General features: G+C 48.8%; 1 protein-coding gene across 4 annotated transcripts; it reads right to left on the minus strand.

Annotated features, from left to right (window-relative positions):
• Nucleotides 1–15632: 15632 nt before the first annotated feature.
• On the minus strand, nt 15633–26847 carry LOC128348281 (protein piccolo-like). 4 transcript variants are annotated; one of them, XM_053304086.1, is made up of 5 exons: nt 26340–26847; nt 20772–21311; nt 18183–18890; nt 17441–17566; nt 15633–17128 (listed from the first exon to the last, which is right to left on the minus strand). In XM_053304086.1, the coding sequence occupies exons 2-5, from the start codon at nt 20776–20778 to the stop codon at nt 15762–15764; spliced, it is 2208 nt and encodes a 735-aa protein (XP_053160061.1). In that variant the 5' UTR covers nt 20779–21311; nt 26340–26847; the 3' UTR covers nt 15633–15761. The 4 variants fall into 4 exon arrangements, with proteins under 4 accessions (XP_053160061.1, XP_053160059.1, XP_053160060.1 ...); XM_053304084.1 differs by having other exon boundaries at nt 15633–17131; nt 26340–26844; XM_053304085.1 differs by having other exon boundaries at nt 15633–17131; nt 26758–26841.
• Between the last annotated feature and the right edge of the window lie 237 nt (nt 26848–27084).

Here is a 27084-nt window from a genome sequence, read left to right on the forward strand (position 1 = left end):
TCACTGTGTTCTACTTCAGGAAATGTGCATTTCCTTTGTTTCCACCCTGTGCTCTGACTCGTCCACACCCATTGTCTCTGCATACAGAAGCCTCGCCCCAGTGTTTCCCCCACAAAACAACAGGGGGAGGGGAAGTCCTGAAGCCCTGAGGAGCACAGAAGAGAGGCTGCCAGTTCAGGTGCTGCAAACACTCTGGAGTCTAAGAATGGACAGCAGGGACTTTATCCACAAAGCGACATCTCACCACAGGCTGTCAAGGGCTCCTCTCGGATGTCCCCAGGGACAGTGTATAAGAAAGATTTAGCCACCTGAAACAGGTCTGCTGCTGGCCTGCACTAAGCAGATGCAACGGCAGCCAAGTGGTACACCTCCTTTACCATCATCAGGGCCACGAGGGCAAAGAAGGAGCGGTCCTTGACATGGGGGACCCAGAGTGTACTTTGCCACATGGGTCAGATTTGAAGCCAACAGAGTCAGGCTCATGGTTGCCATGGCAGCTATAAAATCCTGAGCTGCACCTGTTAGGGGCACCTCAAAGTGAACATTGAACTTCCCCAGGAGCTTTCTCACACAGGGGCTTTACGCCCAATCTCCTCTGGAAGGGAGGGTGTTTGTTCTCATTGAGGCCGGATTCCCGCTGAGGACAGTTCGATGTCTTTGGAAGCACCCCACACCAAGGGCGTAGCCAGTCAGTCAGTCTTTATTACAGTCTTTGACCAATATCACAGCATTTAAAACAATATAAAATTTTAAACATAGCCATATTAATAACATAACTGTACACTGGATCTAACCATTAGTGAGCAGAGTGTGGTGAACTTGTACTGCAGAACAGAATTTTGCAACTGTGGGTGTGATAGATGAATTCGCATCTCTTAGCAAATATTTGATGTAGAATTTGTCCAATTGACCTGGCAGATTATGTAAAAGAGGGTCAATTAACCTTCACCTAAGATCTATATGAACTGCTTGACTAACAAGCAGAAGGTTGCCAGTTTGAATCCCCGCTGCTACTATATCAGGCAGCAGCGATATAGGAAGATGCCAAAAGGCATCATCTCATACTGCGTGAGAGAAGGCAATGGTAAATCCCTCCTGTATTCTACCAAAGAAAACCACAGGGCTCTGTGGGCACCAGGAGTCGAAATCGACTTGACGGTACACTTTACCTAAGATCTATATAAAAGACACTGCAGGAGCACATGTGTAACTGACTCAACCTCATCAGAGTTACAGGGGCAATATCTCTGCTCAATTGGAATTCTACTATAGCTACCAGCCAAAAGAGCCGAAGGGAGGGCATTCAAACAGGCCCTCGAGAAGGCCCATGTATGTTTAGGGAAAGTAAGGAAGAATAGATAATCTGCTGGGTGAGTTCTCATCCCACCACTGAGCAGGTGGAATGGCCTAGATGTCCTCAACAGGTCTTTCTGACACTCAATATCCCAGATCCTTCGTTTAGTAAGTTCTTTGGCCCTGACCAAACCCACAGAGAGGATTGCCTCAGGTGAAAGACCTTAAGGTACAGAGTTTCCTGACACAGTTCTCCCACCAGCTCAAGCAGTGCCTATCCAATAATAACAAGGGAAGGAGACCAGAGGCAAAAAGTTGATTCTTGCTCAGTTTATTAGTATTAGATAACAAGCTCTGGCCTCTATTGAGATAAGACGCTCTGGCCCATCCCCATCTCTGGCAATTTTCAAAAAACACCTGAAAAACCATCTTTTCGCCCAAGCTTTCTCAGCTACCTAATATTTTTGGGTTTTAATTTCTGGTTGTTTTTAAATTGTTAAATTGTTTTTCAGTTTTTGTATATGTTTTTAACTGGTTTTATGTTATTGTAAACCGCCCAGAGATGAAAGTTTGGGGTGGTGTACAAATTTGATCAAATAAATAAATAAATAAATAAATAAATAAATAAATAAATAAATAAATAAATAAATTATAGGCTAAGACTACTTTATTGTGTATTGGTAAATTTGATAAATAAATAACACCCGATTCCGATCTCAGAGTGGCATTAGAAATACATTTGGGGGTCAGAAATAATGCTCTTAAGAACCTGGTTTGGACATGCTCCAGGAGAGAATAGTTAGTGTAGGGTCCCATCTGTGCCCCATATAACATTGGAGCCATCGACTTTGCCTTGAATAAGTTGATGGCAGCGGGAATGAACATCCCTTCTTGCCGCCTGTGGAAGCCGAGAGTTGCTGACTCACTTCTCTGTACCTGAGCAACAGCATAACTGATCTGGGCGGACTTCATCCCAGATTCCTGAAATACGACCCCCAAATACTTAAAACATTTAGCCTGCTCTATATCATGATTGTCAATCCTCCATTTATATTTTTCCTCCTATTGGAGAAGGCCAAGATTTTAGTTTTCTGAGAATTAATATCCAGTTGCTCTTCCTTGCAATAGAGGGCTAAGGCCTAAAGAGTTCTTCTCATCCCCACTTGTGACTGGGACAAAATGACCGCGTCATCGGAATATAAAAGTATAGGAAGCCATCTGTCTGCCAACTTTGGGGCATGTATATCTAAGCCCTGCAGGCACTTGATTAAAGTGTTGACAGAGATATTGAACAACGAAGGGGCCAGAATACACCCCTACTACTGTGACCTGATATATGCATGCATACAACTCCTAGCAATGTTCCTATCTCTATTTGCCAATTCGCGCTTTCTCTCTCTCTCTCTCTCTCTCTCTCTCTCTCTCTCTCTCTCTCACACACACACACACACACACACACACACCATATTAAGGCTACAAGGCCCAACAACCAGCACTTAATTTCTGCACTATTTTTGCAGGGTCTATGAAGGAGCTGTCCAGCAATCTCTCTTGCAGTATTAGTTTGGATCCATTTCAATCTGTGACTCTGGAGGATGTGGACAAGCTACCTGGGGCGGTGCAGCCTACCACTTGTTATCTGGATCCTTGCCTGATGTGGCGACTTCTATCTAGTATTTATTTATTTATTTGCTTATATACCGCCCTTCCAAAAATGGCTCAGGGCAGTTTACAACAGAATAAAAACGATTAAAACCAGTTAACAATTAACATCAAAACTATAAAAGCAGAATAAAACCAATTATACGTTCAAACAGTTAAAAACCCTGGAAAACCAGGGCAAACATTTAAAACAACTTAAAACAGTTCACAACAGTTTAAAAACCCTGGAAGGCCAGGCCAAACAGATAGGATTGAAGGGCTCTCCTGAAAGACAATAATGATTTCTGCCGGGAGTGCATTCCATAGCCCAGTAGCAGCTACAGAGAAGGCCTGCCTCTGAGTCACCACCAGACGAACCGGTGGCAACTGGAGACGGACCAGTTTAAAGATATGTCGGGATTTCCTACCCTCCTCCGTGAGAAAGGGTTGTTTACCCAGCCAAACGGCAGTGTGCTGAGAGAAGCAGAGGGCTTCAGGCGCCAGGACAACCCCAATAATTACCTTTCAGAAGTCAGGAAAGGTTCAGAGAGGTGTGCAACAGCTGCTGGGGGATGGGTGGGTGCAGCCCAAGAGGCAGCTGAATGGTGGAGATGGAATAGCAATGATATCAGCTCCACAACTGCAGATGGGTCTAGAAATGCTAATGAAAGGGGTGGAGTTGGAGAACAAGCCCCCTTGGGAGACTAGGGATTGGGTGGCCACTTGCCTGTCCAGGAAAGAAGGAGCAAGCTGGAAGTGGGGAGGAGTGTCCTAAATGTAGGGCTTTATTTAAGGCAGGGGCTGCCAAAGATGAGACGATCAGCAGGGATGGGGTTTGTTGGTTTGGTGGACTCCCAGAGAGGAGCTCAGATCTTTGCTCCCCCTGATAGGTGAAGGAGTGGAGTGTCTATACTTCCCTCCTCCCACAACTCTGAGGCAATGTCCGTGCCTATAATTTAGTGCGAGAGGGTGGGAAGGTTAATTAAAGAATTCCTCCTCCATAGACAAGGTAATAACCAGCACTTTGTATTTTTCCCGGAAACATATCAGCAGCCAGTGTAACTGTTTCAAAACAGGCATAATATGGTCTCTCCGGGTTGCCCCAGAGACCAATCTGGCTGCCGCATTCTGAACTAATTAAAGTTTCCAAACTACATACAAAGGCAGCCCCACGTAGAGCGCATTGCAGTAGTCAAGCCTGGAGGTTACCAGCTGATGCCCCACTGTTTTGAGGTCATCTTCTTCAAGGAATGGTCACAGCTGTTGAATCAGCCAAAGCTGATAGAAAGCACTCCTGGCCATGGCCTCCACCTGAGATACCAGGGTGAGGCCTGGGTCCAGGAGTACTCCCAAGCTGCGCACCTGCTCCTTCTGGGGGAGTGTAACCCCATCCAGCGCAGGAAGATCTAACTCATCCCTCAGATTCTGAGCCCCCACAATGAGCACCTCCATCTTGCTTGGATTCAGCTTCAATTTGTTATCCCTTATCCAGTCTATTACTGCCTGTAGGCACACATTTAGAGAATGAGTGCCATTTCCTGAAGATGAAAAGGAGAAGTAGATTTGGGTGTCATCAGCATACTGATAATACCCAATACCAAACCTCCTGATGACCTCCCCCAACAGTTTCATGTTGATATTGAAAAGCACCGGTGAGAGGCCCAGGGACAATATTTTAGTCATAACTGATTGTTTCCAGCTGGATTGGAAGTCATCACTCAGAGTGAGGGGGGCAAGGCCTATGGGACAGAGACATAGTCTAAGCCAATAGTTAAGTGTGGTCATCCATACCCTTGCCTGCACTTTCATCAAGCCTGTCTCCAGTTGCAAGGTGGTGTTAGAGACACATCTTGGAACTTGAAGGGCTGTTCTTAGGAACTTTAATTGCACATGCTCCAATGGGGCAAAGTTGGGGGAAGGGGCCTAGTTGAGCACCAGAGAGAAGCTGTGCTAGCGATTTGGCTTTATACAATTTAAGCATTGCGGATATATAGTGGCCTCCGCTTGTCTGAAGAAACATAAGGATAGTGGAGGTACTGCTCTGTGCATTTTATGCTGTATAGCCCCCACGTGTCTTCCTAGTGCCAGTGGAGTGCAGGACTACCCCCAGATATATAAAACAAGGAACCTGTTCAATCTTGTGTCTTTCTATAAGCCAAGTGCAGATTTGGGGCCTTTTAGCAAAGACCATAATTTTGGTTTTATGATAAATGAATTCCAGCAGATCTTCCTTGCAGTACTGAGCTAAGGCCCTCAATGGTTAGGGCCAATGGGAGTCCTTGAGAGTATTGCTGCATCATCTGCATAAAGTAGGGTGGAAATATGGTCTCCTGCAAGTTAAGGGGGGTGGAAGTCTAGGTTGCTGAGTTGGCCCACCATGGTGTTAATGTAAAAGATAAATAATAGTGGGGCTAATATGCAGCCTTGCTTTACACCCTTTCATGTATCGATGGCACTTGTGAGATGTCCCTGAGGGTTGCATCTTACCTTGAGTGATGTGTTGGTGTGAAGCATACGTATTAAGTATAACAGTCGCCGGTCAACCAAGGAGGCCTCCAGCCTCTCCCATAATTTAATTCACAAGATAGTCAAAAGCCGCTTTAAAGTTGATGAAGGCTGCATAAAGGGAAGTTGTGTTGCAGGAAGAGTATTCTTCAATAAGGTGCTGGAGTACTAGGCATTGGTCGATTGGAGATCGGCCTTCCTTGAAGCCATCCTGTTCCTCCACCAGTAGATTTTCCTGCTCCAGCCAGCCCCGTAGTTTCTAATGCAGATGTCTCGCTTAAAGCTTGCTAATTGTGTTGAGCAGCCTAAGGGGCCTGTAACTGGCCAGATTGTTCTTTCTGCCCTTTTTGAAAATGGGAACAATAATTGCTGTCCCCCAATCCTTGGAGATACAGCCATGTGTATCAATGAAGGTAAACAGTGAGACCAGAATGCAAGCCCACCAATCCAGATTGTTTTTAATGGCCTCCGGTGGGATCAGGTCCTCCCCCAGGGCCTTCCCGGTTCTCAGTTGGGCAACAAGGCTCTTGATCTCGGATGTTGTCACTGGTGTCCACGCAGTCGTGTCCTCTGTAGCTTCCCTAGGGCTCCCGCCTTCCACGGAAGAATCCTCGTAGAATTCATGGAAGTGTTTTCCCCAAATCCGGGGCGGGGTATGGAAATCTAGATGGGTCATGCTGTTGCTATGGCTGCACATGGTATGCCAAAATATAGGGGGAAACAGAAAAAGATCTATGTTAGAGCATTTTTCTTCCCTCTTATTATTTTTAAAGCTTTTAATATTTTTTGTAGTAACTAATTTCCTCATAAGAAGGTATACTATTGGGGTGGGGAGTGTTTATTACAAATTTGTATTAGAATAGTTTTGGCTTACATTGGGCACTTCTTGCGCTGCTTTGAAAATTATTATTTTTAAAAGTTTAAAAATCTCTCTCTCTCTCTCTCTCTCTCTCTCTCTCTGCTGTGTATAACATTTTGAGAACTTGTTTGAGAATAAATTCCACCCCTCAGCTCTCTCTCTCAGTTTCTACTTTCCTTTCCATGGAGAGGAAAACAACTCATTGCACATTCCGAGGGGAAGATCACATGGGTCAGGACTTCTTGGGAAGAACTCAATCATTTGAAGTCATTTTTTAAAAAAGTTTAAAAAATCTCTCACACAAGCACAAATAAGGGCTTGGGGATAGGGAAGAGACACACCAAGGGAGGCTTTCCATTGGGGGTGGGATCTCTCTCTCACATACTCACACACGTTTCATGAATTTGGGAAGGAGAAAAACACACGTTGGCTTCTGAGGGAAGAAATCACATTCACAGAAAAAACAGATAAGGGTTGTTTGTTTGGCTTCCCTTTCCAGCTCTCCTCCTTGTGGCCATCATGCTTCCTTCCTGCTTCCTCAGCAATTGCCGAGCAGGGGGAGGAGCACAACTCAAGGAAAGAGGACCAATCCCTGGGCTGGTTTAATCCTTGACTTTCTCAGCAGCTGCCATCCTCCTGCCTGAAAAAAGAGAAACAGCTTGCTGGCCGTGATTGGGAGTCACGCAGCTGTAGTGGTGGGGAGAAACGTTGGAGTGGGGCAATGTCACACCCTGGCCACAGGTCTGTAGAGCCTTGTGGGGTCCCTTGACTCTCCTGGACCAGGTGCAAATAAGGTGGCCCAGGTGTTAAAAGAAAGGAATGCAAGGGTGGCTCCCCTATGAGGCTAAATGAGCCAAAAGTCTCAGTTGGCACTTTTGGATACCTTTATGGGGGTGGCAGAATGCCACACTCTGCCTGCCTCCCACCCTGGTGGCTAGTGTTGGTCTTGAGCATGAGCCAGCACTGCACCTGCCCTCCCTTCTCCTGGACTCACCCCAGCCTCGGTGCTGCTCTCTACTCTCTGTAGAGTCATCCACTGATACTGGCTCGTTGAATGGGGCACCTGGTGAGAGGCAATGAAGAAGACAAGTGGCTGCTTCTCTGTGCTTGACTGCTGCACTATTCCATCAGTAGCCTCCTCCCTCCTTCACTTCCGCTGGGTCTCCTCCTCTCCAAGCATGGGAAGGAGAGCCCTGCTGTTCCCCAAACAAGAGACTCCAGAGGGAAGCCAGGCAGCTGCTCAGAGCGTCCTTCCACTTGGGGCATCAGCTCTTGGCTTTGAGACTCAGAGGGAGGGAGGGAAGGAGAATCCTCCTGCTGCTGCTGCTGCTGTGTCTTTCACCATCGTCTGCTGCAGCAGTCAGCGATGAAGAGGCAGAGTGGAGAAGGCTCAGCAGCCACCGACCTGCTCCACGCTGCCTCCTGGCAGGCAAGTGACAGCATCACCACACTCTGGAAAGAGCAGAGAGCAGTGTCCAGAGGGCAGAGCCAGCAAAGTGATGTGTGTCCCCTCAGGTGTGAATCAGTGTCCTCGAAGGATAACATGGCATCCTTCAAGAATATGCTCAGGGGGCTGCTGGAGGAGGCCCCCTCTGTCCACAACACAATCGGCATCTTGAAAGTAAGTGCAATGAAAGCCCTATCGGGACATTAGGTAGAACATATGTGCTGGTGTCTGAACACTGGTAAGTGATTTTGTGTGCATGACTGTAGTTGCGTTCCTTTTCAAAGTGAACCTGGGCTCGGGCCCCTCACAGGCTTGGTACAGAGAGGAAGTGGCAAGCAGTGCCTGTATTCAACGTCATGTATGAATTGCAGTCCCTGTGTCCAGATCTGCCCCTGTGCACTGTCCACTCGTGGTCCGAGTGTGCAACATAAGGTGTGAATGGGGCTTCTGTCTTCATCCGCTCTGACATTCGAACTTGGCCTGACAGAAAGAGGCAGCAGACCCCATCCTCTTAAGATACGTCTAGGTCACTTCCTTATTAGAAGCCAACTGGCTAGGAAGACAGAGAAAACTTCACTTCCATAAGCAACCTTCAGAAATACTGAAGATCTTGTCAACTTTATTGGGGGGGGGATGTTTATATGGAATTAGATCCTCCTTAGACTCCTTTGGGATGCAAGCAAGGGATGTTCCTGTAGTGGAACAAATTCCTTCCGGGCTTAGCTCTCAGTAGCATGGCAAGGGATTATTTAGGCCAGTGCGATGACTCTGAGCTGCTGTTTCAACCCACAGGAGCTCCACAGGTATATTGAATCAGAGGAGCCCCAGCTGAAGGCTTTGGGTCGAGAAGCCTACGTCTACGTCCTGCAGCATGTGGCCAGACTGCCAAATGTGGAAGTAAGTACCCTGCTGTGGACATGGCTTGGCTCTGCTTCAGCATCCTCTGGGACCCCTTGTCAGGTTCCAGGTTCAGAAGAAGACTTCTGATTGGTCTCTGGTCACACGGGGGCTGCCTGGCAGCACACTTGCTGGAGAGGGGCTGTTTCCACTGGGGCTCACCAAGGAACAGGAGGAACAGGACAGAGCTGTCACCCGCCCCCACCCCATGTCTCTTCGGGCTGCCCAGTGCCCAGAAGAGCCACACTCCATCTTTGGGAATCCTCAACTTTGTTCCCAACTGGATCATCTTCAATTCTTCACTGCTTTGGATATGGTGTCAGATTGACATGAAAGAAACATGTCCATCTCTGTTTCTACAGCTGGCCACACACAAGGATTTTTCAGGCATTGAAGATGACTTGATATCATTTGATCAAAAGCACCATCAAAGGTAATGCCAATTTCCAGGGAAGTGGGGAGGGCAGAACTGTCTCCTTGGAATCCCAGAATGGGCCTGAGTGACAAAGGCCATCATTCGTCTAAGGAGCACCAGTTTTGCTCTGACCTCTCTGTGGCAGGCCTCCTGAGTGGGCATGTCTCAAACTCCCAACCCCTCTCACATGGGCAAACATGGTTCTTCTTGGGGAAGTCCTTGCAGCTAAACTGCGAGGTCTGGAAGCCATGCTGGCCTTCCGCTTTGGGAAGCCCAGTGCAAAAAGTGACCCATTAGAACCTCCTCATTTATTCAACATGGACAAGTCCCTCCTTATCTCTTCTCTTAAGTCAATTAAAATAAGATAATCCAACCTTTTCTCTTCTCTTCCCGTCAGATGATCTTGTCCTGGAAGAGTTCAACGAGGAGGTGGAGTTTGGTAAATGTATGAGCATCAGAATGGAGAGGGTGGGAGTGGTTGAATAGCCATTTGAGCCGGAGACTCAATGTTTTTTCTTTTCTTTCTTTTTTTATAGAGTGAGAGAAATGTTTGAAATTTAGAAGCATTTCAATCCTGAAGTGCTAAGAAAAAAAGGGGGAGCATAACAACTCAAGAAAGGTTGGTGCAGGGAATTGTCCAAGACTGGTCCTCTTGTGGACTGTATTTCTGTGGGAAATGTAGTTTAGACAGCAGCCTTCCGGTTTAGGTGTCGAAATGGCGACCAGCTCTCTCTCAGCGTTCTGCTAGAGAGGTGCTGAGGAAGGTTTTATGGAGGCTATTTATCACCAGAAACCTCCAAATTGCATCTGGATTAAAGGCAGCAACTAGTTTACCCTTGGTTCCCAGGAAAAGCCAACGTCCTGACCTTGGAACAGCGATGCAAAAGCTGATTCTGTTGTGAGGCTGTCTGGCCAGGGAGGAGACAGAATCTTCCTCAAGCAATCTGCATAAGTGAAACTACATGGACAGAGCTGTTAGGCATTGGATTTCTAAGAAGAAAAGACTATAAGTAGGAATGGAAATAATAGAAGTTCATCCGGAAACATAGGCTGAACTTAATTGCTCTAATCATAACCACTGTTTGGAGAAAGTGTCTGAAAGTAACCTGGAGGCACCCTCTAGAAGAAAACAACCTTCATGAGGATTAAAAATAGGTTTGGAGAAGCAAGTTAGCTGAGAAATGGGAAACGGAGTATGAAGTTCCAAAAAGTTGAAGAGTAATTATACAAAAAAGGGGTTACATCAAGGACATGATCTAGTGCCATCTACTGTTTGGTTTGGTAATTGCAGGCAATTGTAGACTAATGGGAATATAAAAGCCAGTTTTTATCTATACAGTGGTCCCTCTACTTACGAAATTAATCCGTTCCAAATGCACATTTGTAAGTCGAAAAGTTCGTAAGTCGAAAAGCGGTTTCCCATAGGAATGCATTGGGAACGGATTAATGCGTTCCGGAGCCTAGAAAAAAGACCCAGACCCCCAGTAAGGCTTGCAAACTGCACAGGAACATTTCTTTTCAAGAATAAACAGGCAGTAAACAGGCAGGCAAGTCAAGGAAACCGCATGTAAAATTCGTAAGTCGAGGAAACCCCATCTAAAAATTTGTAAGTCGAAAAAACCGCATCTAAAACCGGATCTAAAACTGCCGTTTGTAACTCGAAAAATACTTATGTCGAGTAGTTTGTAAGTCGAGGGACCACTGTATCTATATCTATATCTATATCCATCTAACTATCTATCTATATAAAACTTACAAGCTGAAAATCCATATCCAAATGGGGAAAAAGAAAACAACAGGAAGAAGGGCTTCAGTCTCTACAACTCTAACAGCAGGATCACCATCAGAGACAATGCCAGTTGATTTAAATGAGATGTTAACTGCGATTAGAAAAGGTGTGAAGGAGAATGCCGCAGCTCTGCTTAGTCAATATATGATAATTATTAAACGACAAGCAGCAGAACTGAGTGCCAGAGTAACTAATTTGGAGGAAACAGTTAAAAAGACGGTGGGTGGTGTTAATCAAATAGGGAAGGAAATGAACTCTGTAGAGCAAGATATAATACAACTAAAGGATTGTTCTGATCAACTGCAAGACCAGATGGCAATGTTGGAAATTAGACAGAAAGATAAAATATTAAGACTTCGGGGTGTACCTGAAGATAAGGACCAAGAACTGAGACAATTGCTTATTGCAGAGAGAGCGGTGTTCATGCAAATGGATTATCGAGAGCTTGAGAGACAAGTGGATTTGACTTTTCGTGTGAATTCTAACCATGCTTCTGCGAAAAGGCTACCTAGAGACTGTTTAGTACAGCTTACCACTACATCTATTAAAGAGAGGATTTTGGGTGCACATTTCGCTAATATCTCACTATTGGGTGTCATGTTATAAGGCTTCTGAAAGAGATTCCATCGAGAATTTTAAAGAAACGGAAGCTTTATAAGTATGTGGCGGATGCTTTGAGGAAGAAAAATATAGCCTTTAAATGGTTATTGCCTGACGGGATGTCTTTTTAAATATATATATAAATCTAAGAAATTTGTTATGAGAGATTGTTCGGAATTAGAAAAATTCTGGCAAAGATACAAAAAAGATTTTGATTCAGACCCAGCTACTACTTCAGAAGAGAATTAAAGTCAGAAAAATTACCAAATCAATTATTGTATCAAGAAATGGAATATTATCAAAGATGTTATATTTATTTTAAATGATACTTGTAACTAATATTCTGACATGTTGTAAATGTTGGTATTGGCATGTGTATCTATTTTATGATAAGATCAAAGTAGAAGTCGTCTGACAATAGTTGGGGAAACTGTTAAAATGTATAATTTGTTATGTGAAGAAACAACTGAATGATTGCTTCAAGGCAAACTGAGGGGGGGGGGAGATAAAGGAAAGCAGTGGAGTAAAGTAATCTGTAATTAAATACAGTTTTTCTCTGGTCAATTTAATTTAAGAATAAGAAAAAGACTACCAAAAATGTATCAAGAACTTTGTTTAGAAGCCAATCCAATTAGTTGGCTAGTTAATCACTGATGGCCTCATCCATAGGGACGAGTGCTAACTGGTGCTAACCAATGAAACCTATGGTGGACTGAAAAGGTGAGCTCCATCCAGAGGCCAGGACTCTGGCAGCTGCAGAGCAACATGGCTTGTCCCCAGCCCCCCAAAGACACAGAGACATAGTTTGGGTGAAAAGGGCTGCAACTTTATTAACCAATAACAATAATAACCAATAATAACCAATAATAACAGTGTGACCAGCCTAATTCTAACTCAAACCCCCAACGCAGAACGGAGTAGGCGAAAAAAACCCCAACAGTGGCCAATGCGTTGAGAGCCAAAAATTCCTACTCGGCCCCAGAAGGGCGACCAGTCACTAGACCCGCTCTGCTCCAGGGAAGGGAGGGAGGGGGATGCTCGGCCCAAACGGAAGAGCTGGGCCAGGGAAATAATCATAATAATAAGAGAGAGACCAGTCCGCCTGCTCAAATCGTTTCCTCCCGCAAGTGAATCACAATGACATCAGGCCCAGGGAACCTAGCTCAATCATCCCAAATGGCAGGGAGCAACTGGCTCCATAACATTTCCCTCCTACCCAACCAAGAAACTGAAGCACGCTTTCCAAAACCCAACTGGGTGCCCCAATGGGAGGAGCTGGCCCTCTTGAAGGCTCCAAAGACCGACAAATGGACGCAAACCAGGACCCAAACAGGAGCCGCTGCTCCGCCAGCACCTGCCAAGAAAACAAAAGGTCAGAGCGGGCACCGCCAACTTCCATTCACCGCACGTAGCGCCGCACCACTGAGGACTTCCATCGCCCTATCCCTTGAACGACATGCGAGCAGCCGTGGTGGCAGCCCCAATCCGAATGGAGTGCAGTGTAAGTCCCTCCAAGGGAACCCCGGCCAAAGTCAAGGCCCTTTGTATAACTGCCAGGAACTGATACTGGGCGAGGAGTGCCTTGTCCTCGTGCACAAAAAGGCAGCCCTCCAGAAAGGGACCAAGATCCAGGTAACGCCGCAAGGCAGCTACCGGACAAATCGAAGGGCCGCTGGTGGCCACCAGACGAACAGCACAGCTGGGAGCAGATGGTCACCCAAGGGCAGCCCCATAGCACCATAAGGGGCGTTCTGGGGGGAAGGCAAAATTCCCATGGGGTAAAACCCAGAGGTCCCCCCTGAACCTGAGATTGCTGTCGGCAAAGTTACAGGGCCGCATCCTACCGGGGCCAAAGCCGGCCTGTTACCCAGCCACACCTGCTCTGCCGCCCCTTGGAGCCCTGCAGTGATCACCGGAAAACCCAACGGAGGACCCATGCCCCAAGGCTGTGTGTAAGGTGCCCCAAATGGGGCAGGTCCCCATCCACCCATGGCAGGCATCGGCCAGGGTCCAGAGGGCCACTGGCTGGTGCCGCCGGGCGGTGTCGGTGCAATAGGCTCACCCGGAGGCGGAGGCGAAGATGGATCCACCGGGGGGGGGGGGGATCCGATGGCAGCGGGGATTCCAGAACCGCAGGAGAAGGCATCGCAGGAACGGGAACGCCAGGAACTGGCAATACAGGATCAGCCGGCTCTGCAGGCAGCACTGGGCCGGGCGGGCCCTCGCCCTTTTCAAGAACTACTAACCTGTCAGAGAGAGATTTTCATAACTGTGTTCTAGCAGCACCACGCATGCGTCGAGGAACTTTGCGTCGAGGAACATGCGTCGAGGAACATGCGTCGAGGCGCTCCAGATGGGCCAGCCCCCTTGCTTCCAACAGAAAGGAAGTCTTGGCCTTCTCCAGAGCTTCCATTCTGTTGATCAGGCCCCTAATAAGAACCATCTCCTCATCATCCTCATCAGAGGAAGAAGGTGGAGGTGCAGGCCGCTTGGGCTGCCTGATAGGCTGATAGGTTTTCTCCTTGGCTTTCCAAGGCATGTGGGCGAATTGCAGGGGCCCAGAATAACCAACCCCCCAATGCCACCAAAAACAACCCAGAATACCCAACGGGCAAAAGAACACGACAGGCGTGGAGAGAAGAGCGCCCAGAAAGCCACTCACTGCCCTCCTGAGAGACCGCCATTCTGACCCCCCAAAGAAGCCAACTGAAGAGAAGAGGGCGACGAAAAATGCCAGTAACCCCAAGGCCAACCAACACTCCCCCCAATGGCAGGGAGCGGCAGGGCCCCAAATAAGAGCCACCAATCGGAGCAGCCACCAGTCCCGCCCAGCTAGGCCACCCAATACGCCCCAGGCCAGGAAGGCCCAACCCGGAGAAACCAAGGGCCCCAAGCCCCGAAGATGTCATCGCCTGGTGCCGCCGCACTCCAGCCGCAGGCCGATCCCCCTGCAGGCCGCTAAAACGGCCGCCGATGCCTGGGGAAGCCGCCGCTCGGCCGGTCGATGCGACCCGCCAAAATACGCCACTCGTCCGATCCTCGGGCACTACCCCCCCCCCCCGCCCGCTCCAGTTCAGGCCAAGAAAAAGTTCTATGGAAGAGCTCCTTCCTCCACGGATGCTCGGCCCGAACTGAAGAACTGGGGCGGGGAAAACCCAGCAAGGCTCAAAGCCCCGCCCCCAAAACTGAACAGGCCAATCAGGTGCCTTTGGGGCTTGGACAAACTCCCTCGCCTCCACACGAGGCAAAGGGTTGGGGCATTCTGTGTGGCTTGCTTCTCTTTCTTGGGGGCAGCTTGTCTGGCTCTTCGCAAAAGGACCTAAGCAAAATACAAAAGAAAGAAATATTCTGATCAATGAAGATGCAGAACTCTAGCCTTAACCTCTATACCTCAACCCAATCTGTACTAATGTTAAAACAACATCATTTAAAAATTATCAACACCAGAAGAGAACACGTAAAATGTTAAGATTGACCGATTTTAAAAATGAAGTTATATAAGCTTGCGATCATATGGGAGGGGGGAAGCTGTAATATCTGTAATATAATATAATAGCTGTAATATAAGCTGGATTCTTTTCATCGGTTGCAAACATAAAATAGACTCAAGAAACATGAGAGGTTGAAGAAAGTGAATTGGGAAGCCCTGAGATCATGAAAAGAGTTTATAATAGAGAGAACTACAGCCACGGCTTTTCTCCCCGCTGTTTAAAAGGTCAAAGAATGGAATCCAGGAACGTTGGAGCCTTCTTTGGACCCTTCAAGGGTGGGCCAAAGGAGGAAGTGAAAGGACGGCCCCTTTTAGGAAGGGGTTTAATTGCCCCGCCCCCTTTCCAAAGGCTGCTTCTGACAGAGCTATGATTTGTCAGGCAGCTTGTCAACCTACAGCAGGCCTCCAAAGCCCACCTGTAGAAATATTCTGCTGCAACTGCATCCCGGGCCCAAATCCACCATCCCTCCAGCCACCAAAAGCCCAGGAGTCCCTTCCTGCCCCCTGCCGGCAGCAATCAGGGAAAGAAGAGCACCGATCATTGCCCGTGAAGGAGAAGACCAGCTTTTCTTCTCAGGGTGGCAGGAGGAAGGGTGAAGCAGGGCCCGTCAGAGTTCTCCCCACCAGGCCATCTCCAGTGACAGGGGAGTCCTGCTGCTTAAGAGGACACCCAGCGAGAGACGAGACCTGCCTCTCAGTGGCGCCAGGGGTAGCCATACTGAAGGGAGATGTTCATTTCCTCCTCCCGCTCCACGAAATATTGCTTCCGGCTGGCTGATGTCCACTGAGCCGCCTCCTCTCTCGCTCTTTGAGCCCGCCGCCGCATCAGCTCCCGGACGGGCCGTTGCTCCTCCGTAATGGGCCGGGAGACTTCCAGGTGGGCCGGGGGTGTCCTCCAAGGGATGAACGTGGCCCCATTAAACTCCTGCTCTGCTGTCGTGCTCTGGGGACCAGGTGGAAGGACTGGATGCTCTGTGGAGGCTTGGTGGGCAGGGAGGAAGGGTCGGTGGGTTGGTGTGGGACCCCAAGGCTGCGGCTGTGGTTGAGGGGCCGGCTGGGGCTGGCCAAAGGTCCTCCCAGCAAGACTGTGCATTCGCAAGGTATTTGCCTGCGCAAGGGAGGAGGGCCGGAGCATGAAGGGACGGGATCCCGGCGGCCTCCACACTGGCATTGATCGTGGGTGGGCCAGGGAGCTGGGGGAAGGTTGGCCATCGGCCTGGCTGCTGGCCTGGCCATGGAGCTGGGCGGTGCCTTCCCCGCTGGTCTGCTTGGCAGGGCTGCCAAAGGCCTTGGTGGTGGCTCGGCTATGCTTCCCGATGGTGGCCTTCCCATGGACATCGATGGTGTTTTTTTGGGCACGCTCTGCCCCAGATGTCCCTCTGCACTCTTGGATTTTGCCGGGGGCCCCAGGGCATGGAACACCTGCACAGAGTCCTGCATCATTCTGGCCAGGCTGCTCCTCGGAGTCGCAGGCACAGCCTGGGCGGATCCACTGGACTCTGCCCCCACTTTCTGCCTCTTTGTGTCCCCAGCTTCGGCTTCAGGTGGTAGCAGCCGTGCTTTCCCCCTTCCTGGCAGGACCTGAGGCATTTTCAGCAGCTTCTGGCCTGGCATGATTCCTGCTGGTTTCCTTGGCAGATGGGGTTGGACGGCTAGCTCCAGATGGCAAGTGGGGACCTTCTGCGCAGTTCTCTCTTCCTTGTGGTCCAGGGGTGCTTGGGCCGTCTCTCCTGATCTCTCCTTCCCCTCAGCCTTTGGGCTTCCCCGTGGCACTTTGGGTGCTGGCACGCTCTCTGCCCCTGCTGCCCTTGCCCTCTTTCCATTGTTCTCTGCAGGGAGTTTCCTGCCCACCTCCTCCCCATATGAGCGGGCCTTTGCCTTTTGGGTCTCCGAGGTGATGAGGGGCAAAAAGTCAAAGAGTTGCACCCTTGGCTTGGCAGATTGGGTGTCTTTCTCTCGTGGGGCTACCCCGTGGGAAGCTGTTCCCTTGGAGAGCACTTTGGTTTGCTCTGGTGGAGGAGGCGGGAAGAAGAATTCCGGAAGCAACTGCTGATTGGGAACAAGGAGCTTCTTCTGAACTGGAGGGCCCTTAGGGCGCAGCTGAATCTCCCCAGTGGGCGGGGCTGTTCCTCCCTTGGCCATTCCTCGACTCTGTAACTGGGGAGGAGATGGTGGGTGACGCTCCTCGGTCCCTGCTAGAAAGGAAGAAGAGAAGTCCGTTGTTTGGGAAAAGACAGAGCAAGTCTGTAACTTCCAGGCAAGTTCTAATAATGAAAACATTTCGATGAAGAAGAATTGCAAAGGAATGGGGTCCCAAAGGCCGGATCTGGGCTCATTCTTTGTGAGCAGCTTTTTCCCCATCCCAAGGCACAGATGCTGAGGAAGTGGCATTCCCCCCAACCCACATCAGACCTCCACTGTTCAACTCTCTTAGCACAAGGTTCTCGAAGGGCTGGTCGGGCCAGTCACGGGACTGTCCTTCCCCCACAATGGTGCACACCCACCTCTGTATGGTCCCAACTCTGGGATCTTCATTCTTGGGGCAGCACTGGTGCTGAAGCCTTCTGCTTTCTTCATTGCAGGCTCCTTGATTTGGATGGCCAGTGGCTGCTCAGTGGCAGGAATCAAGACTGAAAGAGAAGGAGGGAGGATGAACAGGGGATGGGTCAAGATCTGATCCGGAGCCAGCCCTGCCATGTGGTAAGGGGAGGTGGTGGATTTTCCCTGAGGGAGGGCGAGGGAAGGTGGCAGGGCTGACTCCTTAGGGGGCTCAAGCAGTCACGGATGGGTGGGGTAAGGGGTGAGGGCAGCAGGAATTCTCATCCGAAGACAGCTTTCAAACATTGCACATCAGGGCAGACATTGAGTCATCCAGTGATCAGCTCTTGCACATTTCCCAAAACTCTGGGCTATGTTTCAGAATGCATGCTCTATTCCTATGGCCAGGCCTGGAAAGGTGTCCCCTCCTGTGTGGAGTGGCAGCAGATGGCGTACTCTAGAAATGAAGCCCCATGGCTAAAGGGATGAGGGGCAGTGGGGGAGAGCTGTCTATGGTGAGAATTGTTGGACCTCTTGGCAAAGAGCCGAGGAATGCTTCTTGATCTTCTTCCTCCCTGGAGAAGATCAGGGCTCTGAAGAATATATTTTGAAGACCATGGCCTCAAGAGAAGGATTGCGCCAGACACATGGGAAGGACACAGGGAGCCCTAGGCGGGAGGATGCCCCTTTCCCAACATCAGCACAAACCTCTGGATGCACGTCGAATGTCCGTTGGCTTGCCGCTCCTGGGCTGATCCGGTGGGGCTGGGCGGAACCCCCCAGCGGCAGTGGTGGTGCTGCTGCCTTCTGATTGCAGCCGGTGGGCCAGCAGAACCAGATTCCTCTTGCGCCCCGGGTCCGCCCTGGCCGGCTGGGCCAGAGATGTTCTTGCAGCAGGAGGGATGGGGGCAAGCTGGGCCAGAGATGTTGTTTCAGCAGGAGGGATGGGGGCAAGCGTGGCATGTCTGTGGCCACGAGCCTCCCTCACCCTATGCAATAGTGGTGGGAGCTCTTCTGGCCCTGGAGGTCGCAGGTGTAGCAGCTGTGGGCTTGGCATGTCACGCAAATATGGATGGCCAAACAATTGGTCCATGGGGCCCGCAGTGGGACGGCTGGGGGCCAGCGGCCCAAAGAAGGGTCCGGGGAGATGGTAGGGGGATGCCGCCAGCGAGCCAGGCCACTGGTGCTCCCGCTGCGGCTTCCGCAGATCTCCCTCTGCTGGGTCGCTGTGGTCCCTGCTGTCCCTCCCTTCGACGGACTGAAGGGAGAGGTCAGAGACAGAGGACCACATGGAGGTGGAGCCAATGGTCGGCGTCGGTGTCTCGAGGAAGCTGCTGGGCGAACCGCCTCCTTCCCCGGCCAAGCTCGCGCTCGTAAAGGCGGAGCCAGCAGACGGCCTCTTTTCAGTCGACTCATCTGTAAGAAAAAGGAAGGGGGCACCTTGATTTCTGTCATTCCTACAACAGCCCTGCAAAGGAGGCCCAACTTACGCCTTTCTGATGGGAAGGGAAGAGGCAACTACCCAATTGCTCCGAGGCCTCCCTCTGAACCCATGGCTTCAGTCACTTGGAAGGAGGCACTCACCTCCCTGCTGGGATGCTCTGAGTATTGTACCACTGTTCAGGTGAGGAAGCCCAACAACCCTGATGTGGAGAACTAGCGGCACTCATGCCCCGCTCCGCCTCTTAATCCTGGAGGACTTCCAGAGGGGCTCCTGCATCTCATTGAGTTTGAGCAGGCCAGATAAGATGGATGATGTGCATGCAGCTGCCACAGTCAGGGCACTTGTCTCTCCCCTGCTATGGTCTGCAACAGCAAAGAGTCTCTCTCCAAGGTCTGGGGTTCCATCAACTGCTCAACATTGGCCCTCCTGTAGATGTAGGCCTACAGCTCCCATCATCCCTGGCTGTTGGCCGCTGTGGCTGGCTGGGGATTATGGGAGTTGTAGTCCAAAAACAGCTGGGGAGCCAAAGCTGAGCAGGCCTGCTTTAACCGAAGATGCTAAGAACTTTGCCTGGGACCTGGGGGATGCAGAGCATGGCCAGATCTGCTTCCCTCTGAGCACTCTTGGTTCCAGGAGGCCAGAGAATGTTGTGCTTTGAATCGGATTCCAGTGTGAGAGGCAGTTAGCCTGAGCTGAAGGGGCAGCCCTGGGAGGAAAGAGGCCCTCCCAGGGGAACCAGGGAGGAAATTAACCAGAACCAGTGAAAGAAACCCTTTGCACCCATTCTGCCTATGGAAAGCCTCTCCCAAGCAGGAGTCGATTCTTTTGGATACTCAGCACAGTCCTGGACACTAGTTCAAACACACCCCTATTACATTCCCCTTCATCAGGATTCTGATTAGGACTGAACAAGAAACGTAATTCATTCACAAATGACTCTGAATAATTTTCATCTTCCTTTTTCAACCCGGATGTCCTTTCTGTCCTTAATGAATTATTGCATCATGAGTTAACCCTTACCCCAGTTTCTCCCCAACCCCACCTTTCTGATTCTAGTTCTAGGTCCACTTTCTCCATTAAGCCTTTGAGATTCACCCCTTCTGTGCCCTTCATATGTCACATAAGCACCATGGCAGATGTTTTCCTGTGGGGCCATTGCAAGAAGCTCTTTGAAAAGCCTGCAGTCACTCAAGCAGGGACTGATTTTGTGGGTCTTTTCAGCAGAAAGAGCCCCCTCCCTGTTAGAGTTCGAGGGCACTCCACTCCTCTTTCTGAATGGAAATGGAGTACTTCAAACAGGCCTTGCTGTAGCCTCCCTCTCAATGACCATTGCCTCCCTCAAACAAGGATTCCCAGATGTTGTTGACCACAACTCCCAGAATCCCTAGCCGAAAGCCATTGCAGCTGGGGACGCTAGGAGCTGCAGTGAACAACATCTGGGAATCCCTGTGAGAGGAAACACTGCCCCCTACCGCCTCTGTTATGCATGGTCACCCCTACTGGCAAAATTTAGATTGTTGACTTCCTTGTCTCGTGCCTGTAAGACTTTGGAAGGGGCCATTGATGATTCCAGATAAGAATGAACTATCTAAAAAGGCTGGGGAAAAGGGATAACCTCTTTGGACAGAAGGTAGAACAAACTGGAAAGGGAAGGTGTGGTATAAAGTCAGATAAAGGAAAGCAAGGGAAATGTGACCCAAGAGCAGACACAGAGCACAATCCATCAAAATGAATTGCCACCGGGTCCCTCATTTATTCTACCAAGCAAACCACATGGCTTTGTGGTCTCCAGGAATCGACACCAACTCACAACCTTCCTTTTCTTTTTCCTCCTGGATGGCACCATTTCCTACCTGCCATGATGACAGTCAATGTCTAAAGAAGTCCACTGGACAACTAAAACAACAACAACGACAAGAAGATGATCTCTCTGGTGAGAGCAGACCAGGCAATCTCTCCAGCGAGAGGAGCCTACTGTCCGTACTCCTTAACCGCTGGAAAGTCGGTTAGGGAGTGGGCAACTGAAGCGCGATGATGCGTCATTGTTTATTGCGGTCCCTATGGCAACCTGCAGCTGGTGGGGTGGGGGCCAGAAGAATGTCAGAAGCGGATCATGATGATGCAAGATGATGTCATGGCCATCTTCACACAGGCTCTCTACCGATAGCAAACCATCGATCAAACCATCCATCTTCTTCACTTAGACGTTCAGAAGGGGAGAGTCCATTTCAAGTCTATTTGGCCACTGGAAGTCTCTTTGGGGGTTGAATGGAAGTCCAGACATGCTCTCAGGTTTCCTCTTTGGCATCAATCAATCAATCAATTATATTTGTGCCCCACCCCTCCAGTACACTTCTGCTTGGGGTGGCTCAGGTTAGTAAAAAAGATATAATCTAAAGTAAAAGATTAATAAAATTGAAGAAGTTAAAAGACCAAGCTAAAACCACATTTAAAATGACAAATTTTAAAAGTTTCACTTTAAAAGTTATTAATAAACAGCTAAAGACTAAGAACTAAAAAAATAAAGGACCTACCAGACTATAAGCAGCAGATAAGACATTAAAAAGCATCTTTTAAAAGATATGTTATTGTGGTTGTTTTTTTTAAAACACTGAGGGAGTGAGCATGGCAAAGCTCTTCCAGGAGGGCATTCCAAACCGAGGGGCCACAACCAAGAAGACAACTGAGAAGACCAAGAAGACCCTGTCTCTAGTCCCCACCAACTGGATTACTGTTAGGTGGGTCAAACACTCATGAAGCCACATCTGTACTGAGTCAGACCACTGATCCATCTAATTCAGTATCATCTACGCTGACTGGCAGCATCTTTCCAAGGTTCCAAATGCTGGTGCGAGAATCTGGATAGGTGCATCCATCTGACCCATTTCTCAATTCCCCTCTTCTCCTACCTAGCTTTTGGAGTTCACACAACCCTGGTTCGGGAGTGCACCTGGCTCTCTTACCTTGGCTGGGTGCTCCACCTACACAGGTGGGGATCATGTGACCTAGCTCACTCTCTCAAACAGAAGTCGTTGACTGCCGTAGTCACTTTAGCCAGAAAATACCCCACTTCTGTCTGCACTGCTTCCTTTGTTGATTCCCTTCTGAGCTTGGCAGTGTGGAACTGAAGGACTGTACCACTTAGGGTTACCATATTCAAGCTTCCCAAATCCGGTGGCCTGATTTGCAGATTATGCAGATTACAGACAACTAATTTGCATTATTGATTGATTGATTGATTGATTGGACAGATTTGTATACCCTCCTTCTCTACCCTCCCATGTGATTGGATACAGAGTAAAATCCGGGCAATCCGGGCAGCACATTTGAAATCCACATAAATCCGGGTGGAATTTAGTAGCCGGGTGGAGGAACCAAAATCCGGGGGTGTCTAAACACAGGAAAGTTCAATGCGGCAGGGGAAACCATGTGGCTAAATGGATTGTAATTGTAGAGCACAAGAATGAAAAGCTCTTAACCACCTTATTTCCCACCAGAGTGAAGAGAACACAAGTCTTTCTTTGGGATACAGATCAATATTTAGTGACCATGTAATATTCAGCCTCATGAAAGACATGTGCTCCACCAGCCTAACAGCTTTGTGACTATGCATTTACTGTTTTATTAATATAATAGCTTTTATGATGTTTATACTTCTACAGTTTTATAGCTTCATCACCTAGTATCTGCTGTTGCAGTTCTATCACTTTGGTAGAATACAGGAGGGGTTGACCTCCTAGAATACAGGAATATTCCTTGACCTCCTAGAATACAGGAATACAGAATACAGGAGGGGTTGCCTCCTCCCACGCAGTCAGCATCTTCCTAGATGGCTGCTAGGTGCCAGCGGGGATTCGAACCGGCAACCTTCTGCTTGTTAGTCAAGCATTTCCCTGCTGTGCCACGCCTCTAACTATACTTGTAAATCACCTTATACTTTGTACTGGTCTGTGATCATTATAAAGATTGATTGATTGATTGATTGATTGATTGATTGATTGATATTTATGTGGAGTCAGGGGCGTCACTAACAGGGAACAGGAGGTGAAAAATGTCCCTGGTACCATCAGGGAGCCTCCCCACCCACCCACCCCGGACAGCTGAGCAACTGCTCCCTCCCTCTCCCCTCTCTGAAGAAGATGGGGAGGGGGTCCATCTTTACCTTTTGTCCTGGGGCCCTTGCTATGCCCCTGTGTCGAGTCTGCACATTTATAGGGTTTCCCCCCCTTGTACAACTGCAGTTTGCATTTCAAAAACAATTCATACCTGTGGTCATTCATTATCCATTTTAATTCATAATAAAAATGTGTGTATAAAGACAGATGGTTTCTGCAGTTCTGCTTACGACAGAAGATGAAAACCTTAAGACAGAGTCTAGTTTGTTTTGCGGCAGATATTCTTGGTGGTGGCAAGTCAAAGGTAGCGGGGTGCGGAAGAGAAAATGGGGTGAAATCCTGCTCCTGCACAGTTCACTGGCAAGCACTTTTCAGTCACCTGTTAATGGGTTAGTGTGAGTGAAGTCGAGAAACATCCAGCCCAGTCAGACGTTCCAATTCCTCATCTAATCTGGGTGTTCTCAACCTTGGCTGAAGCTATTCTGGCTGAGGGTGATGGGTATTGTAGTCCAACAACATCTGGAAATGCAAGGTTGGAAACCCCTGATCTGATAGGAACATCGGAAGCTACCACTGGTCCACCTAACTCAGTATCATCTACACCAGGGATTCTCAAGGTTGGGTCCCCAGATGTTAGTGGACTTCAACTCCCATAATCCCCAACCAAAGGCCACTGGGGCTGGGGATAATGGGAGTTGAAGTCCAATAACATCTGGAGACCCAACGTTGAGAATCCCTGAGCTACACTGAATGGCAGCAGCTTTCCAAGGTTTCAAGGCAGGAAACCTTCCCTGTCCTACCTGGAGATGCTTCCAGGAATGAAACCTGGGACCTTTCTCCAGAAATAGGAACCTAGGAAGCTGAGCTATGGCCCCATACTGCAAATTAGAAACTAACCCTTTGCTCTTCCCAGTTCCACCCCTCCATTACTATTCTCCATTACCCCGCGATCCTCCTTTATTAATTAATCCAGTCATTCCTGTGTGTGTTGTTCAATCTGAAAGACACTTGTGCAGGGGTTTCCAAACTGGTGCCCCAAATGTTGTTGGACTACAACACCCATCACCCCCAGGTGCTGTGGCCAACCAGTGCAGCTAGGGGGTTGTAGCGTCACAAAATCTGGGGATGCCTTGTTGAGAGCTCCTGCATTAGGCAGTGGGTTTGAATGCAGTGTTTTAAAAGGTGCTTGGTTTTATCCTTGGGAATCCTCTCTTCCATCCCTCCCTTATTCATTCATTCATTCATTCACTCATTCATTCATTCGATTTCTACACCGCCCTTCCAAAAATGGCTCAGAGCGGTTTACACAGAGAAATAATAAATGAATAGGATGGATCCCTGTCCCCAAAGGGCTCACTATCCAAAAAGAAACACAAGATAGACACCAGCAAGAGTCACTGGAGGTACTGTGCTGGGGGTGGATAGGGCCAGTTACTCTCCCCCTGCTAAATCTTGTGCTTCTTGCTGGGTGCTGGGGTTGCCAACACTCCAGGACGGAGCCGGAATCAGCATCAATGATTCGGTGACTGTGGAACGCAACCCTGGAGGTTTTAATGTCTTGATGTGGTGAAAAGTATTGGACGAGAATATCCCAAGGTGGCGAATCTCCAGGAATAGCTTCAGAATTGGCAGTCTGCGTGGCTGCACCTCTTCCTTTCTCCTTTGCTCTGATTCCTGGCCAGCTTGTCACTTCCGGACAGGAATTGTGCAGAGAGAGTGTAAGCTGGGCTTGATCTGGCCTTCTCCGCAGAGGCGTAACTAGGGAAAATAGCGCCTAGGGCAAGCACTGAAATTGCGCCCCTGTCCAAGCAGGAATGATGGGACTTGTAGTCAACAATATCTGGAAATCCCTGTTAAAAGGAACACTGTACCATCTAGACATGGTTGTTGATCAAAACCTGAAAACATGAGCCATCTCTGTAAAAGACTTAGAACAACAGTCAGGAGTTATGCGAGGATTCCAAGTGTCATTTTCTCTGTCTCATCTCATACTTTTTTAAAAACATGACTTTGTCCTAGAGGATCACCTGCCCAAATAGCAACTAGCAAAATAGGGGAAGAAGAAGGTGGCGGGGGGAGTCTATAAACCAGTGAATGATTCCTGCCAGCCTTTGTCTTGTGATGATTGTTGGCTCATGATGGGGTATACAGTATGTGCATTCACCACACTAGTGCTTACTTTGACACCAGGAGGGAGGAGGATACATTAGTTTGCCACACTAGACAGAGGCATTTGCAACAGGAGCAGATAGCCAAGTTCTGCCAGGGCCAAAACCAGCCCCTGCCAGACTAAGAAATCATTGTCATTTGCCCCTTCCTGTCACAAGCAGTGTGCTGTTCTTTTATTATTGACTCTAACTCTCAGATATCCCAGTCAGGGATGGAAAATTCAGGGTCAATTTACAAGAGACACATTTTCTACATGGGAGTTTCTTCTGTGCAGGTCTTGTGCAGAAACCCATGTGTAGTGACTGCCAGGGGCATAGCAAGGTTGGAATGGGCCCAGAAATGAGATTTTAAAATGGGCCCCCAGCCCCTCAAAGTCCAGGGCGTCCACACACCCCAGGCCCCCAAGGATTTAAGTCTGATCTTTCAAAATAAGTATGCTGCCTGGAAATACATTTCACTGAATACACACATGCACACTTCACAGTATATAGTGATATACATTGAGTACTATATATTTGTGCTACTTTTAATGCCTAGAACACACTAGCAACGCTAATTATTAAAATGCCCCCCTCAATGCAGATTAGCAAAGGAGACTTTCAACCATGCAGGGTGAGCCTATGTTTGTTTTCTCGGAATTCTGAACAAATTCAGTAAAGTTTGATTCCAGGAGGCCCTTTAACACACATCTCCTCTGGAATGAAGGTGCTGCATTCACATGTTGGCCAGATTTACCCTGAAGTCCCTGCAAGTTATTAGGGAGCAGTTCACACACAAGAAAAATAAAATAAAATAAAATAAAATAAAATAAAAGCACAACACATCTTCACAGTTCTCACTGAGACCTTCTGGGTTGCAAAACAACTTGAACATAAGTGCATTTATGAATGAATGAATAAATAAATAAATATTTGTTCCAGAGGTTTTTGTAATTTTCTGCCCTGAAAGGAGCCACTTATAGGCCTTTTTAGATAGTTTTTGTTTTTAAAGCCAGCACATTTTTCTGTTTGTTTTAAATTAAATATTCAGAGACTTCTCAGTCTCTCCCCCCCCCCCATATCAAAGCCCTATGGCAAGAAGATCCCTATATGGTGGGGTGGGGGGAGGTTTAACCACAAAAAGGAATTCACAGCCTACCTGGCAAAGGCTGTACTGGATGGTCTGGGTAGGGTCTGCTGCAGGGAGCTCTGCCTGCCTCCTTCCTGGCTTCCTGCCCCCCTTGGGGCCTGCTGGGTTCAGGCTTCAGGGAGGCCTACTCCGAGGCCTCTCTGGAAGCCCCGCCCGCCCACCGATCAGCTGAGAGGCGGGGAGAGAAGAGCTCTGCAGTTTGCAGGCTGCTCCGATCCTAGGCCGGAGCTGGAGGCAAGTGGCTGAGGGGCCCTGGGGCTGGGCAGGTGGGCAATGGGGTGGGGGTGGCAGGAACTGGTGTGGTGCCCCCACCTCAGTGGCGCCTAGGGCACGTGCCCTGCCCCCCCCCCAGTTCCACCTATGCTTCTCCGTTGGACCGTGACCATTGCCTTTGGTGTAGGCCTGAACCAGACCGAAGCCATGTTACCTTTGCTGTCTGTGTAAGGGGGGGCCTGGGAGATTCCTTATAAGGAGTTGCTTTTCTGTGCCAAGGAGGGCCAGGAGAGACTAGATAAGAAGGTGATGAGGTATTCACCTAAAAGAATACATGCACAGAAGTTAGCTGGAAAATTGCTGAAAGTCCAGACAAAGGAAAGAGGCAGTACCTATGTATCATCTTCTAGGCTATAAATATGTCATGCTTGTAAATGAACGGGGCCTTGGACTTGAGCGAGAGCTATCCAAGACCTTTGCTACTATAGAGCAAAATAAAGCCTTTGAATCCTTCTCGGCTGGTGAAGTGTTTTGGCTACTG

Source organism: Hemicordylus capensis, chromosome 2 (assembly GCF_027244095.1).
Source record: "Hemicordylus capensis ecotype Gifberg chromosome 2, rHemCap1.1.pri, whole genome shotgun sequence".
NCBI lineage: Eukaryota > Metazoa > Chordata > Lepidosauria > Squamata > Cordylidae > Hemicordylus > Hemicordylus capensis.

Coding starts and splice junctions, on each gene's coding strand:
- LOC128348281 (XM_053304084.1), bottom strand. Junction 17,567..18,182: donor CATTCGACGTGCATCCAGAG/GTTTGTGCTGAT, acceptor CTTCTCTTTCAG/TCTTGATTCCTGCCACTGAG. Junction 17,132..17,440: donor AGAGTTGGGACCATACAGAG/GTGGGTGTGCAC, acceptor CTTCCTTTCTAG/CAGGGACCGAGGAGCGTCAC.